General features: G+C 43.6%; 1 protein-coding gene across 1 annotated transcript in view; it reads left to right on the forward strand.

Annotated features, from left to right (window-relative positions):
* Positions 1 to 2697: 2697 nt before the first annotated feature.
* Positions 2698 to 15653, forward strand: part of Tapt1 (transmembrane anterior posterior transformation 1) — a 61340-nt gene continuing 48384 nt past the window's right edge. The window contains exons 1-2 of the mRNA XM_045130182.1: positions 2698 to 2893; positions 14646 to 14776. Coding sequence (XP_044986117.1) covers positions 2698 to 2893; positions 14646 to 14776 — 327 coding nt within the window. The remainder of the gene's footprint in view (positions 2894 to 14645; positions 14777 to 15653) is intronic.

The raw sequence follows: 15653 nt of genomic DNA on the forward strand, positions 1-15653 counted from the left end.
GAGAGAGAGAATGGGCGCGCCAGGGCTTCCAGCCACTGTAAACGAACTCCAGACGCGTGCGCCCCCTTGTGCATGGGGCTAAGGTGGGACCTGGGGAACCGAGCCTCGAACCGGGGTCCTTAGGCTTCACAGGCAAGCGTTTAACCGCTAAGCCATCTCTCCAGCCCCAAAGATTCTTATAAACTAAGCACATAAGACATTTCTAAACCTGATTATGTCTATTGTGATGAAAAATCAGCACCATCTTATCTCCTTTCAGAGAAACTAGGAATTAAGAACTTGTACCTGGGGCTTTCTTATCAATATTTTGGAATTTTCCAAAACTTTAAAATTCATTATGAAATATACATCTGATCATAAATTTAAAAAGTCCTGTTGACCAAGAAAGCATGAATTTTTGTCCATATGTTTTTATTACATCAACAAACAACAGATTACCTTTTATAAAATATCCCCTCCTGACAAAGGGGTAATAACATATTGTATAATTTTCAGCAAGTCGTCTTTATCATGGTCTGAGTCAAATATTCTCATGTAAAAAAACAAAAACAAAAACAAAACCCTTTCATTGGCACCTAGTACAACAGCATGCTTCTTGTTTACAGAATTAAAGTTGAATCACCATAGCTCATTTTCAGTTAAATTAAATTCTACCTTATAACTTAATGCAGAGTAAAGCTGATAATTCTTTTATGGTGAAGTTTGCTTTTGTTTTGAAAAATACCCTAATTTTTAAATGGTAGTGCTGTAAACCTAAGCTATATCTTTCTTTTTATGAAGATATAAAAATAACATATTTTTTCTCAGAGATTTACTGGTTCATTTGTAAACTATCTTTCCTTAAGGTTTTTAAAAATTATGTATTTATTTGTACGTGTGGGAGAGGGAGAGCTGTACACCAAGGTCTCTTGCCACTGTAAATGAATGCCAGATGCATGTGCCTCTTTTCATAACAGCCTTTACTTCTAGTTGGAGAACTGAACTCCAGCTGATAGGCTTTGCAAGCAAGTGCCTTAAGCCACTGAGCCATATCCCCAGGTCCCTTAAGGTTATCCTTAACTAAATATTTTGAAGATTCAGGGTGCCTACTCTTGTTTGGGGGGCATACAGTGTCTCGGTTAGTCCAAACGGGCCTCTTAACTGCTGATTCTAATGCCTTTATCTCCTTCGTGCTAGGATTACTGATACACACCTGGCTGAATCCCTAAAAGTACACTTTCCTAGATTCTGAATGAGTTTTAACAAGTCAAACTAACTTAGAAACAAGAAAACAAACTTTACAAATACAACAAGCTGATAGTCTATCAATACATACACAAGGGAAGAATAGTTTGAAAGTTAAGTTCATGTTTGTCCTTACAATTCTTTTTAGTATGTTGATTTCAGTGAGTGACAACTTGTGCAGTTTTGCATGTCAGATACAATAGATTTAGTTCTGGAGAAAGGACTCAATTGAAGCTAGGAATCCTTCCATTTCCCACATGTCCACCATGCTTCTACTGACCAGATAGATCACTTGCACTACTCTTGCAGGGCTACTGTCTTCTGACCAGGTCTGAGCCTTTCCTATTTTAGATTAGATACAGCCTTTAGAACACGCTTTCCTAAGGCCTAGTACATAAAAGGAGAGAAACGGCCTGCCTTAGGAAACAAATCTTGAAATGCCTTATGTTTTTAGAGTCCGCGGTCGGGCAGTAAGTCGACAGATGTGCAGAGAAAGTAAAAGGAAACTGACAGGATCTCGATTTTGCTCTATCTGGTTCTCAGTTTAGGTCTGGGGAATTGCCTGGACACCTTAAGTGTTCGGGGAGGGGTACGTGCTGCTTTTGAGAGCCCCAAAACTTCAGACCCCAAGTCCCCGCGCTCGCGCCCCTCCCTGGAGGGCACAGCCGTGCCGCGGGAAGCGGCGGGCGAAGGAGCGCCCAGTTCCCTGCCAGCGCCGGCGGGCCACGGTGCGGGGTCACGGGAGACGCTGACCGGCGCAGTGGCCAGGACACGGTGGCCGCCGTCTGCTGGCCCCGCTCGCGAGCATGTCCGCAAGCTGCTGGCCGGGCTGCCCGCAGCCGGCCCTCCCCCCCGCGCCACCGGCGGTGACGCTCCCCGAGCTCCGCGGGCGCCCAGGGTTTCGGGAACTGCCGGCGTCCGGGGAACGTGACCCGGACCATAAATATGCAGGAAAGATGGGGCCAAGCTAGCGGGCACTCGGGGCCGGCGCAGGCGGAGGCCCGGGAGCTGGAGTCGGGCCCCAGTCGCCGCGCCCGCGCTGCCAGGGCCGGCCGGGCGGCGCCGGCGCGCGCGAGCGGACACTGCGCAGACGCCGGGCCGCGCGCGCCGTCCCCTCACCGGCCCCGTCCGCTCTCGCCGCAGCCCGGCGCCGAGCCCCGCAGACACCCGCCGTCCCCGGCCGCGCGGCCTGGCGGCATGGAACCCGGCGCCGGCTCCCGGCCGGCCGAACCCGCCGCCGCCCGCCACGGCGAGGGCAGGAAGAAGATGGCGGCGGCCGTCGCGGCGGCCACGGCCGCGGCCTCGCACGCGCCGCTGACGCCAATGTCGCGCGCCGGCCGGCGGGCTGCGGATGGCGGCGGCGGCCCGGGCCCGGGCGAGGGGCGGGGCGAGGCGGGAAGGGGGCCGGCCGGAGGCGGAGGCCGGGCGGGCGGCTGGAGGGAGGCGGCGGGGACGGTTTGTTGTGCTCGGAACATGGCCGGCGTCGGCGACGCGGCCGCCCCTGGGGAAGGCGGAGGTGGCGGCGGCGCGGACGGTCCGGAGCGGGGTGGCCGAGGCGAGGCGGAGCAGCCGGCCGGCGGTCACGGCCCCGCGCCAGCCCCTCAGCACACCGAGACGCTGGGCTTCTACGAGAGCGACCGGCGGCGGGAGAGACGCCGCGGCCGCACAGGTGAGGCGGGCGGCGCTAGGCCGCGGCGAGCGCGCTCGGCCCGGGCCGGGGGAGCGGGGGAGCGGGGGAGCGGGGTCTGCGGGCCGCGGTCGCCGCGGGTCGCCCGCGCTGTGAGCTCGCGCGGCGGCGGCTTCCGAGCCTCGCGCTTGTGACAGCTCCTGCGAGGTCTCGGCGGCCGCCCCCGGGCCAGGTGTGTCCCGTGAGGAGCCTTGGAGCTGGGGCGGTGGGCCCGGGCTCGACCTCGCGCGGACGGGAGCCCCGAACCCACGTCCTAGGCAGCTCGCAAAAATGGGAAGTTTGCGGCCACTTCAGGGAGTCCGTGCCAAGGTGACTTTATTGTTGTATTATAAGCGAACTTGAGTCAGAAAACTGTTAACTTGTTCTCCAAATAGATTTTTTTTAACAGACGCAGCTAACTCTGGAAATGACCGTGAAGTTGTACAGTTGCCCCAAACAGAAATATAATTAGCACTCCTTAACATGTGAAATTTTATAAACTGAAACTTAAACCCCTCCAAAAAAAGAAAAGTTTTGCTGCACAACAAATGAACCTTGCTGTCCATAAACGCTTTTAAGTGTATTGTTATAATAGTATGTTCCTGTGCGTTTTAAGATTTTCTTGTTTTAGAAGAATCTTTAAAAATGTCTTTGGATTTATGTTGTAGCTGTATATTAAGCCCAAAAGAAAAAGGAAGCTTTTCAGATGTGTGTTTTATTGGTTATAGTGCTCACAACGTTTAAATTCTTATATAAATTGGAGATCTTGCACATCAACTCCATTAAGGTCTTCCAACTTAAAAAAAATGATTATGAGCTATCTAAGCCACTAGTTCCTGCGGTCACAAAAACGAATCTTTAATTTGTAAGACTGAGTATGTCATTGATTCTCGGTCACAGGGCTGATGGGTTTTAGTAGGTTTGTTAATTGTCAGTTCTATGTAAAGTTTTGAACAGGCCCCCATATCTTTGAAAAGTTAAGTACAGACTGCTTTGCTCGATGTTTTTCAAGTAGCTACTTAAAAATTTCTCCCCCATGCTTTATTTGGTTTAGCTGTCACTTAAACACTTGCATGAGTATTTGCTTCCTGAATTGGCCATACCTAAGACAAAGTATTAATTCTCTGAGCTGCCTGTTTACTTAGAAAGCAATACTGAAAGCCTTCTGGTGCAAATAGAAATTGATACGGCCGGGTTTCAAGACTATGGTGTCTTTAAAATATTTCTGAGCTTCAGCAAAGCCATTATTCTAGAAACCTTTTTGTTTGTTTGTGCGGGTAAACATGAAATTATGAAGAGCCTTTGATGAGCACAGACTTTGAATTTCTAGAGTGACACTTACCTCTCTTTTCTTGGGATGGGCTTGGATGCCCAGGTTTCCATAGACTTAGACATATCACACCATACACTCGTTCTTCACCAAGGTGGTTCACTGAGCCCGGCATACTTAACATGCTGTAACTCCCCATGGCAAAATGCTTATCAGGGAGAGACTGCCAGCTCTGTTGAGATGATCTTCCTTGTCCCAACTCTTTCAGTTTTGTATGAGGAGAAAAGATAGTGCCCACCCTTGTTTGGTAGACCACACTAGCTAGAGATAGGGACCCAGACCATCCTAGAGGTACCACCATCCAATGGTTTTCCTGTCTGGCCCGGGTGTGGCAGTCTTCTTCACTCCCTTGTGTCTGTATTCAAGAGTCAAGACACTCTCGCTGTTGCTGGCACCTGCCTGCATGTGAGCGTTGCTGCATTTGCTAGTGGTTTTCCCACGAAGTCACAATGCTTGTATCTTTGTTGTTCCTCACCTCCTGTACTGCTCTTCCCACTGGAATCTTTTTTCACCTCCTTTCCAGAACTTAGGAAACTTGTTCTTGGCCACAAGGCCTCTGAATGGCATCACTCCTTGTCAGATAGAAAGCATGGCTTCCTGAGTCAAACTTCCATGGCTGGGTGCTCATTCTGAAGGTATTTGTCCATTCTCTGTAAATGCTCCTCTGGGCTTATGGCGCTCCCTCCTCATGGCTCCTGTGAGTTAGGACAGCCTTTTTCCTTCCTTTTTGAAAGTCATAATCTTAGGGTCTTAGTGTCCTTAAGCATCACTTAATTCAGAGGTCCCCCCTTTTTTTTTTTTTATCTCTTCCACAGAATTCAGGACTCTTATTGTAAGACATTTACTGGTCAATCTGAACAGCCTAGAGTTCTCTGAATGAATATATACATAAATTGTTTATTCCTATTCTCTCCATGTGAATAAAATAAGACTGTTTGTTGGTCATTTTGTTGTTGTATCTTAGCCTTTACAATTTATATGTTGAGAAAATTATATGTGTATTTGAGTACATATAACTGTGAATGTATGCATTTATCTGTATCATGCGTTAGTTTTCTTCCTGTTTCTTTCACACTCTTCTGTCATTTAGGTTCTCAGAACTCTTTGTTTCTAACGTGCTCATTGCCTGGCAGGTGCTACTACTTCCATCTTCACACCCAGGTGGACACCCCCACCCCATGCTGTGTGTAGTTACTGGCCTCAAACTGTGACAGAGGATTCCAGAGGTGCAGCTCTACCTCTTCTTTTCTCCTGCTCTTAAAATGATTGCTGCTGTCTTTAGTGCTTTTTGCATAAGTCCAGATCATGACTATATTACATGATCCTATCCCCTGCTTGGCTCATCCACACAAGTTCTAGGTGAGAGAGTGTCTTTGTAGTCATAGTCACCTGTGTGCATCTACGCCCAGCGTGTCAACTTTGAACTGGGAATTAGGCAATCTGTGTTCCTGGCTTGGTTCAGTTGCTGACTTGCTTTGTAGATGATGCATGTTTATATTCCTTGCTTAATCCACTTGGCCTAGCTTCACAGTGCTACTACTAAATAGCGTCTCACTTATTTGTTCCATGCTGAGTGAACAGAGGTTCAGTATAAGATAAGTGTACTGCCCATCAGCGAGCATGAAACACTTTTCATATGAGCAAGTGTGGGAGATGAACAGGGATATGCATTGAACAGGGATATGAACAGGGAGCCCTGGTGTTAGGTATGGTGAACGGTTTTGTTCCTAATGGAACTGTGCTGGGACTCTTATTTGTTTCTTGTTTAATGGTGAGTCTTGATTTCTAGGGTGGAATTTGTGTCTGTTTTGTACTTCCCTTTTTGCCTTCACACATCTTGCTTTATCTCCATGAGAGATTGAGCAGCAGCAGGAAGAAAGTCAGAAACCCAGATGATCTGACTGCTGTCCTGTGTAGCAACTCCCAGAAAAGATTGTCAATGGGATTTGAGCTGTTTATATTTCTTGTCATTTAAGTTGTATCCTATTATTTGTGTAATTGAAAATTTAAAAAGGTCTTAGTATTCCAGTTTTATGAAAACATGTTTCATCTAGCCAGTCTTGACCCTCCATAGACTGTTTATACAGTGATATTCCTGTGGTCCCAAACTCTTCCCAAGTGATGATTAATGGCTAGCTGGTTCTGAAATTATGCTGTAGAGTCAGTTAATATCTTATGTACAAAGGAAAACAAAAATAATCAGAAATCCTGATATCAAAGTAAAACTAGCTGCTTCCCACAAAGTGATATTCTGCTTTAAAATTCTCACTTGCTTTACTTAATAGATGTAAACTAACTAAACAGTGAAACAGTTATTTTCAGATTATTGTTTTGGCTTCTGGAAATATTTAGCCCTAACTTACCCTCCAAAATCCAAATCTAGCAGCTCATTTGTGCTCCACTTTGGGGGAAATGTCACATGAACCACATTGACTATAGTATTATTGATATTTTCTTCACATTTTAAGTCCTTTGCTATAAACTGTAACTTTGCAAAAAGTCACTCTTTATTTTTGTACCTGTCTTGCATTTCTGAATTCATGAATAGCCTACCAATTCTTTATTTTCCTAAATAAGGTTTAATATATTTTTGAAGGGCTTAAAAATTGGGATGTAAACCAAGCATACCTATAAATCTAGCACTTGGGAAGCAGAAGTAGGAGGGTTCTCTGAGTTCAAGGCCAATCTGGGGTTACAGGAAGATTCAAAAACAAAAATCAACACAAAAGCCTACAAACCTTGAATGAAACTTGTAAAATAGTTCCTTTTCTCCCATTTGATTTAGGGGGGCAGAATTGCTATTGCATTGGCTCCTTGAAAAGTTTATTCCTAGTTTTCCTTGCACAAAGGTGTGCCTTTAGTTGTGTAATAAACCTGTGTAAAGTTTAGAAACACTTCAGTTTTTAAGATTGGAAACTCTTTTTTTCCTTTCTCTCCTTCCCCCCAAGCAGTCTCATTCTAGTTCAGGATTACCTGATACTCTGTAGCCCAGGCTGGCCTTGAACTCAGAGTGATCCTCCTACCTCAGTTTCCTGAGTGCTGGGATTAAAGGCACATACCACCATGCCCAGTTCATATTTTCTTAACAGTCAACTACTGTGCTTTCCAGTTTTTTTTTTTTTTTTTTGTTGTTGTTTGTTTGTTTGCTTTTGGTTTTCCGAGGTAGGGTTTCACTGTAGCTCAGGCTGACCCGGAATTTGCTGTGTTATCTCAGGGTGGTCTTGAACTCATGGTGATCCTCCTACCCCTGCCTCCCAAGTGCTGGGATTAAAGGCATACGCCACCATGCCTGGCTCCCAATTTGTTTTTTAATATGCAGTGCTATTTTAAGAAAGATATATTTAGACAAATCGCTGAACATATAAATATATTTGTGATTAGTCATTACTTTTAATTATGCTTCCTTATCCTGTGTTTTAATTTCTAAAGTAAGCTGTCTCAGATGACAGCATAATTGTTATTATTTTAGGAATGTGGCAAAAGCAATTCATACTACATTGTTTCCCATTTTAAGGTATGGGGGTTAAAGAGCAGTTCTGAGATAGGAAATAAATGGCAATTAAAATATTCTGGATTTGTACTTATGATTGCTATTATGTTACTTGTATGAAATAGTCAACTTGGAAAACTTAGTTCTCCTAATGTAAAAGCACTTACAATTAAATAGCAAAAGACTTTTCTTAAGATTCTCTGAATATTATTTCTTATTTATAAGATCTGGACAAATGAAATAAAGTTGACATCTAAAATATTAAGTTCAGGGCTGGGGAGATGGCTTAGCAGTTAAGGCGCTTGCCTGCAAAGCCAAATGACCCAGGTTCGATTTTCCAGTATCCATGTAAAGCAGATGCACAAGAGGACTCATGCATCTGGAGTTTGTAGTGACTAGAGGCCCTGGCACACCCATTCTCTTTCTGTTTCTCTTCTTTTCTCCTCTTCTTCCCTCTCCTTGCAAATATATAAAAAAGCTAAAGTTCAGAAAATAAATATTTGGATTATATTATTTAAGAAAAGATTGACCTTAAGGGGGAAGACAGGTGTTTGATCTAATAAATGAGTGACTCCTATGCTAAGAAAGAAAAGGAATACCACTAGAGAACGGGCAGAGTTGAGGCCTACTTGACTGCCAGGCAGATACTCTCCATACAAGTAAGCTTAGTTGGTCTCTCTGACAGTAGAGGGAAGTGGCTAACAAAACAAGAACATTGAACACAGGTGCACTGGGACACGAGTTCTCAGTACCTTCTCCAGAAGGGCACAGAGAGACAGGGCCACACTGATAGGTCTAGGTTGGGCTCAATGTAGTAGGCCCCTTCCTTCAGTGTGAGTCAAAACCAGCTTAGGTTCAAATCATTTTCTCTCATGATCTTCATGATGGAGCAGAAAGAGCATGCTATACTTATAAGTCAAAATTCAACATTTTCCCCTTCTTAATTTTCTCAGTTTCTTCACTTACATAACATGAATTCATTACCTGCTACCTTGAGCTGTTTTAATTGTTAGAAGAATTGTATGAAGGAACGAATGCAAGAACTTTGTAAACTGTCTCCTGCCTCAGAGTAGAAGGTTCCTAATTCCTTCAACAAGACCACTGCTCTATTAGTAGTTGATAAGGAGGTAAAATAAAGACTTCAAGACATTTATTTAATGCCATGAAGCTTGGCATGTTGGATAACATTCTGTCCAAACCATTAGTCTAGCCCATCAGCATGGTGTCTGTTATGTGCAAAGACAACCCTTACATTCAGATCTCACTCAGGTGGAGGGACATCAGAGAAAAGGGAGTCATGTACCTGTTTTCAAAAGCTGCATGGTCTGCAAAGGAGTTTACTGGTTAATCATACAGCTTCACATAAGAAAGCCCAGGTGCTGTCGGAGCACAGAGAATGGGGACTGGTGAGGTTCTAGTTTTTCAGAAAGAACACAGGGACCTGTTTTTAAAAAGCAGTGAATGCTGGCTGTGGTAGCACATGACTGTAATTTCCATACCCTGGACATAAACGGGGATTGCCATGAGTTTAAAACCAGTCTATTCTATATAGTGAGTTCTAGGCCAGTTGTGGGCGGCGGGGCGGTTCCTTAGCAAGATCTTGAATTAAGAAAATAGGCACTTGAGGTCTGGACAGATGGCTTATTGGTTGAGGCACTTGCTTATGAAGCCTAAGGACCCAGGCTTGATTCCCCAATACCCACATAAAGCCAGATGTACAAGACGGCACATGCATTTGGAGTTCATTTGCAGTGCCAGGAGGTCCTGAAACGCCCATTCTCTCTGGATCTCTCTGCCTCTTCTCCTCTCTCTTAAATAAATAAATGAAGTATTTTTTAAAAGGTGCATGAGACAATAATCAGCAGTCTAATAGTGGAAGCACCTGCTTAGCCACAGAGTGCCAGGCTTTGAACTCGGGCTCTTCCAGCTCCTCTGCTTGGTTCTGCGTGACACTGGAGACCCCATTGGCTTCTCTTTGTCTTAGTTTCCTTATTTGCTGTATGGATATAACTACAGAACACATTTTGCAGCTGTAAGCACTTGTGCTCAGGGAATGCTGTCTTTGCCTTGTTTCATGTTTAATACACAGTCTACTAGACAAGTGCTTTAACCAGCTAAGACATGGAACAGGTCTTATAATCCAGTCTAAATTGGTGTCTAAAACTAAAATTATTGTATTTCTAATGTTAAAATCCTCATATAATATTAAATTTATAATATAGTTGAAATACTTACGTTTCTGGATTTTACATTGTAATTCATTTATGGAGAACTTGTTACTTAGGTTATATTGTTTGTTACATATACTTGTCATATAACCTTTTAACTGTAGGATCAGGATTGCAGAAATAGCATCAGTAAACATTAGACAACAGCCAGAATAGACCTGCAGAACTTGTGAAGTTGATAGTAAGTAGTTCATGATGTCTTGTCATGCTTTGTGGTTTTCATATGCCTTCATACATTTGCTATCAAGAACCTCAGAGATCTGTGTGGAAGGCAGGCAGTTGCATGGTCTGCAAAGGTACAGAACTGATAGAAGGCTCTGTTTTCATCTCTGAAGTTGAGATCTGTAACTTGACCAGGATCTTGCACCAAAGGGTGGGAGAGCTGGTTCTGGACCCCCCCCTTCTGATTTCTGATCCATGGCTCACGTTGTATTGGGCCATAATAAAACACTGACTGTGATCAAAGTTGGCCTCTGCAATCACCAAGGAAGACACCATTGTAGCTGAGAAATTTTACCAGTAAGCAAGGGTATATCACTTTTTTAAGCCCTTTTATTTTAATTTGCTTTTTAAAATTTAAGACTATTGTGTAATAACCTGTCTCTGTGTTTCTTAAATCCAGATAATATGCTTATCTCCTGTCTCTGCACTTAATATGGGTAGGAGGTCTCCCCCTCCCCACACCCTGAACCCTCATTGGTTGTTATGTATGGCATGAAAGCCCAGGCCCCTACTGAGCTATCCTTTATGGCTACATAATCCTCCAAGGCCCAGGATTGAGTGAGCCACCAAGAGCCTTTTGCACTTCCCTGTTCCTCTGCCTCAAACAGTTCTGTCTGAACTCCTGGTTCTCTTCTTTTCTAGAAACATATTCTTTTCCTTTGCCACTTGAGATTTTGTTCTCTTTCAAAAAATTGGTTATTTATTATTAAAAGTCCTGCTCATCTTAAAATAATGAAAGTGAGTGATATAGAAAAATGAATGGAAAGTGCTAAAAATTATAAGAGAAGAAGCAAAAAATTGCTCACCTGCTAGTTTAACCCAATTTATCTCTTCTGCCACTCCCTCTATTCTAAACATCAGTTCTGCTTTTTGCTACCTACCTCCTCTTGGGGTAGGGATGGGGTAAGGGCAGCAGTTAGGGAATCTAAACCATGCTTGTATTTTACAGCTTTGTTTCTCCATCCCATCTCACTGTTCTTCCTTTCCTGTCATCTTTAGATTTTCCTTTCTAAGTCTGATAGTGATTTTTCTTTTTCTTTGCTCATGTTCTCTTATAAGCATTTGCTGAGTATATGGTAAGTGTGCTAGGCTGACAGGAAGCAAAGGCAAATGAGAAATCCAGCACAAAAAAGAATATAACTTCCTACGGACAAGCACAGCCCAATGCTGGTGCTGTAGGAGGAAGTGGGGAAGTGGATGGTATCTCTCTGGTAAGTCTTCACAAAAAAGGTAATGTGTGAGCATGCTCACTTGTAGGAAATTGGAAGGGAATTCTCAGGCCAAGTAGTATGTACTGACTGGTATGTTTGGGAGAAATGAAAAGTAGCATAGCAAGATGTTGTGACCTAGAGATGCAAGGAGGCAGATGTGAGACATGGCTAAAATGACGATGACTCTGGACCAGATCAGAGGGGATCTGGAATGGTAAACTTGGAGAGAGACTTCCTTCATCCTGGAGTATTTGAGAGCCACTGTCGCAGGCTTTGGGGGGAGTAGCTAGTACCTGAGCTACCTCTTGAAGCAGGAGAAATTTGAAGAAGGCTATACACATAGAGTTTTGGCAGCAACCTGAAGATGGAAGTGGAAACAGAAAGAGAAAAAAGATGCTAATTTCTGCCAGGTGTGATGGTATAGGCCTTTAATCCCAGCACTTGGGAGACTGAGGTAGGAGGAGTGCCATCATTTTGAGGTCAGCCTGGGCTATATAGTGATAAGCTGCTTCAAAAAGTAAAAACAAAACAAAACAAAAAACACCACAACAAAGAAGTTGTTAACCAGTGTCGGTGTGGTGGTTTGAATGTAAATGCCCCCATAGTTTCAGGTGTTTGTGTTTACTTTTCCTACTTGGCACCAGCTGGTGGAATCTTCGTGGAAGGGGTGTGTTGCTGGGAGCAAGCATTGGGCTTGATGAGTCCAGCCTTCTCTGTGTTCAGAGCCAGCTTGCTCTTGCTGTTCAGTCTCTGCCGAAATGTGTGATGAAGTGAGCTGGTTGTTTTTCTCCACCATGATGAAGCTTTGTCGCGAAAGTGTAAGCCTGAAATAAACCTTTCCATGGGCTGCTTTTGTTTGGGTGATTTGCCCCAGCAACAAGACGTTAACTGCTCAGTCTCAGAGGAGGAGGTGGAGGGATCAATGTCAGCCTAGGGCTTCTGGTATAGCAGCTCACTTGTGCTTCTCTGATGCCCCTGACCTGTAAGCGAACTCTCTCAGAGGAGTTAGTGGGAGAAGACCCTGGGTTCTACTTTGCAGGTCATTAGAAGTATGGCTCAGGTGTTAGAGCTGAAAAATGAATGATGCCTGTAGGGTTTAGATGATGGTTTTAATCTTAGGCTGTCCAAGGAGAGCAAGAAAGGAAAAAGAAAAAGGCAATTCTTTGGGTGATGTTTTGTTTGTTTGTTTGTTGTTGTTCCTTGAGGTAGGGTCTCACTCTATCCCAAGCTGACCAGGAATGCACTATTGTAGTCAGTCTCAGGCTGGCCTCAGACTCACAGTGATCCTCCTACCTCTGCCTCTCTGTGCTGCTAAAACACAGGCAATCAAAGACAGTTGCATTTTACTGTAGTTTGCATATTATTGGGCTGTGGCTGGTAAATAAGCACTCAAACTACCAACAAAGTTTAAGGGTCAAGTAGAAGAGGAGGAGCCAAAAGTTAGCTGAGGTGAAGGTTGGTGTGACACTGTGGGGAAAGGACGTGAATGAGAGGGTCAGGCAAGTAGCAGGGTCAGCTGTTGCCCAGAGGTCATGGTGATCAAGATTCTGAGTTTAGCCCAGCACAGTGACACATGCCTTAAATCCAAGCTGAGGTCAAGGAATCGCCAGGAGCTCAAGGCTAGCCTGGACTACAGAGTGACATCCAGATCAGCCTGAGCTACAATGAGGCCTTGCCTCAAAAAAAAAAAAAAATGGTAGAGATTCTGGGCTGTGTAAGCATCTGTGTAAGCATCTCTGCTCTGTGAATGTTTCTTCTCAGTTTTAACATGAAAGAATTGGCACTTACAGGTACTAGCTGTTTAGAACATTCCTTTCTTTCTGTTTACAAACTGAACTGAATATGAGCACGGTTTTTATGCTTTCACTAGTCTTAGGCCTTCCCCTTTGCAGCTCACCATGCTTTAAGAACAGATTTTGTTATAGCTGTACATAGTTCCTAGTCAGGATTTTACTCTTTGTGGGTTAGGTTGTATGTACTCTGTCCTTTTAAAAACATCTTTTAATGTGAAGAGGGGTTTCATCTGTGCCTCTTGCCAAGAAGAAATTAAGATGCTCATGGCTGCCCGCCCTACACCAGGGAGTAAAAAATGCTTTTTACACCATAACTCCCACCTGCCCTGTTTTAATTCCAGATATCTTAGTGTTTCACCAACTGTCAAACGTCATGCACTTAGATAGGATGTACACCCTAAGCATAAGCAAGTCCACTTCATGCCATGCTCACAAAGCTATGGATCTGGTCCAGTGTTGATAGAAGTAAGCTCTAAGCACTTTCATACCCACTCTTCAGACCTCAGCCAAGTCTGCATCTGTCTTTCCCAGGGCTTTTGGAGGCTGTTCTTGACTGTCACCATTTTCCAGTGCTTCAGTATCACAGTGGGAGACAGACCTCCAGATCAGCTTAGAACAAAGAGAACAGTTTGAAAACTTGTTATCCTGAGTTTTGAGAGTCTGACCTCCACAGAGTGCAGGGGTGTTCTTGATGTAAGCGGTACAGAGAAGTTGAGGTAGAAGAAGCATGGCAAACTGGAAGGCTAGATTAGGCATCCCTTCCTCAGCTTCTGAAGTCTTCACAATACCTGATAAGAAAGCTGCATTGGGCTTGCTTTCCTCATCTGAGATGAGGTCATTGCATGAATTTGCATTGGAGGAGCAGAGAAAAAATGAGTACTAGGGAAGGGAAGCTCCAGCTCTGGCTGAGGTTCCACTCTGTAGGTAGTGATGGTCAGCCCTTTGCAAGACTTAATCGGGTAGTGGGTAAACCTGCATGGGGAGAAGTGCCACACTGACCTGCTTCTGCAGAACTTGTGAAGCTAGCCTGAGCAGGAGGCAGTTGACTGGTGTGTGCTGTTACCTCAGAATAGTCCTGGCCCTCAAGTGGTGCCTACAAGAGATCTAGACTGTGTTTTGACTGCCTGCATACCTGTTTAATTGCCTTGACAGCTACTTTCCTCAATTTCTGTCATCCAGGCCCTGTATTACCTGTGAGACTCAGGACTGGGCTCTTAAAAAAATACTTTTGTAGCAGTTCTGGCCCTTAGTAATTGTCCCTTCCATATTCCCATTACATTTCAAATCTGCACCCCGTGGAATAGTAATTTTCTCAACAATATTTGCTAGTTTTTTGTGTGTTGTTTATTTCTAGGCAAAGACTTACAGATTGTTTTGTTCTCTTTTGTTTTATATTTGTATTACCTATGGCCCCAGCTAGCTTTTAAGTTCCTTGATAAATACTGTTCTTTTTGTTTTGTGTCATTTTCTTTTTTCTGTAGAACTTTCATTGTTGAGGTTCCTCAGTGCTGAACTAACAAGAGGGTACTTCCTTGAACATAATGAGGCCAAGTATACAGAACGAAGAGAAAGAGTGTACACTTGTATGCGAATACCAAGAGAATTGGAAAAGGTACTCTTTTTTTTTCATTTCCAGAAATCAGTTTGAAAGTTATAACAAAGTTATTTTTTTTAAAAAGTGGTTAGTTTCAGATGAGTTTAAAAAATATTGGAAATAATGCAGTAATTAAATATATTTGAGGATATGGGAATTGCCTTTTAGAAAACAGCCTTTAAAAGTTACATTTTTAGTATAAGGATCAATGGTAGTAAAATGATAAATTTATCTAAATCTTAACTTTGCTATTTATTTGTATCATATCTAGAGAACTTTATTCAAGGAATTAATTTCCACCTCTATATTTCTAATTTCCTACAGTAGCAATGTATTTTTAACTTGGCATGATAAGTTTACATAGTTTCAGCCTCTTAAGTCCCATATATGTGAAAACAAGTGACAGTCTCTTCAAGAAAAAGCACTGAATCCTCTTGTATCTTATCCTCTGCCTGTCAGCATCTCAAGGCTAGTCATAGGACAGGAAAGCTCTTTCCTCTAGGGACTGCTAAAAGTGTTGGTGAGTCTGAGAGATTCCAGAATCTCTAACTAAAAGAAAGATGTATGAAATAATACAGCTTAGTGTTTGAAATGTACTTTCATAGTAACCAAAAGCTTGAAAGAGTCCAGTCATCTCCATAGAATCATCCTTCCTTGGCTTGCTGTCTGTGGACTGTAATAGCAAGAGTTGTATGGGTTAGGCAGTGGAAAGCAGCCACCCAGGCAGTTTGGGTGATGTTTTTCAATCTGATAATCTGTCAGGTGGAGAGAGGAGAGAGTCAAATGTAGAGAGAGTTTCAGCAGCATTATTTTCTATAGGTTTTTGGTGGAGCGCCGTTTGCAGGAATTCTTTAGTTAGATGAGTTTTAGAGAATAAAATGAGCAAGCAAAAAAG

This window comes from Jaculus jaculus, chromosome 11, assembly GCF_020740685.1.
Source record: "Jaculus jaculus isolate mJacJac1 chromosome 11, mJacJac1.mat.Y.cur, whole genome shotgun sequence".
Classification (NCBI taxonomy): domain Eukaryota; kingdom Metazoa; phylum Chordata; class Mammalia; order Rodentia; family Dipodidae; genus Jaculus; species Jaculus jaculus.